Source organism: Astatotilapia calliptera, chromosome 4, assembly GCF_900246225.1.
Source record: "Astatotilapia calliptera chromosome 4, fAstCal1.2, whole genome shotgun sequence".
NCBI lineage: Eukaryota > Metazoa > Chordata > Actinopteri > Cichliformes > Cichlidae > Astatotilapia > Astatotilapia calliptera.
Window position 1 is genome coordinate 19,792,877 of NC_039305.1, and position 1,113 is coordinate 19,793,989.

General features: G+C 37.4%; 1 gene segment (V, D, J or C); it reads right to left on the reverse strand.

Annotated features, from left to right (window-relative positions):
* Positions 1–211: 211 nt before the first annotated feature.
* On the reverse strand, positions 212–713 carry LOC113021560 (Ig heavy chain V region 3-like). The segment is given in 2 exon segments: positions 212–540; positions 647–713. Coding segments are annotated over 2 exon segments (375 nt in total).
* Positions 714–1,113: the final 400 nt, after the last annotated feature.

The window sequence follows — 1,113 nt, forward strand, 5'->3', positions numbered from 1 at the left end:
AAAGTTTATGAATTTTATTTTTCACATTGTTTTTCATTGTTACCATAACATGTTTTTAGATTCTGTGTGTTTTACTAATATTTATTCACAGATGGTGAAAACACAGGTGTTATTGTGACAGTGAGTTGAACATTATATTTTTGATCATCTACTGCCCCCTGTAGTGTCCTGTGAAACTGTAAAGCTGAAGGTTTTTGTAAAGCCTCGCTCATTACTTAAACCACTGTGTGTCTTTGGCACAGTAATACACAGCAGAGTCCTCTGGCTTTAGGTTGGAAAGGCTCAGATGCACCATGCTGTTGCTGTTGTCTTTGGTGATTTCAATTCGTCCTCTCAAACTGCTCACATATTTGTTTTTGCTGGAATCTGTGTAGCCTTCTCCCATCCATTCCAGTGATTCTCCTGGCTTTTGTCTTATCCAGTTCATAGTACAGCAGCTAAATGTGAAACCAGATCCTCTGCAGGAGAGACTGAGAGTCTCCCCAGGCCGTTTCACTACAGGACTGGAAGGAATGGACTCCATACTCTGACCTGTAACACCTGAGGAGTTAAAAAGGAACCAGTGAGACAGACATCTGCAAAATGTTCTTATAGCACTCGTTGTTTCCTGTAAAAATATTAAACAATAAGAAGCAGAAGAACTCACAGTGAAGCAAAGAAGCAACCAGCAGCAGAGTGAGTGTCTGTGTCATTGTGAGTCTAGAGATTGTTCACTGCTGCTCCAACAATCAACACTCAGCACAAGACAAGTGAGCAGCACAGAAGTACACTGCACACAGTGAAGATTTGCATCAGGATATTATGTAGAAGGAGTGGCTCTTGTGTTGGCATCTCTTATGATTTATAAGTTGTACTTTAATTGTAACATATTATCTGCTTCATTATGCAGAGTAATAAAATATTTTTGTTATGCTTCATTGAAAACAAAAAGCTAACAGAGGGAAATCAGACAATTCACATTTTCCATGTAGCTTTCATGTTAATGACACAGCTGAATAAATAAGCATTTAATCTGATGTCTTAGGGATAAATATATGCGCTATATAAATGTCATGTAAATGTTTAAAAACATGTGAGTCAAAATATTTTTATTGTAATACAGTCAGTTCTTAA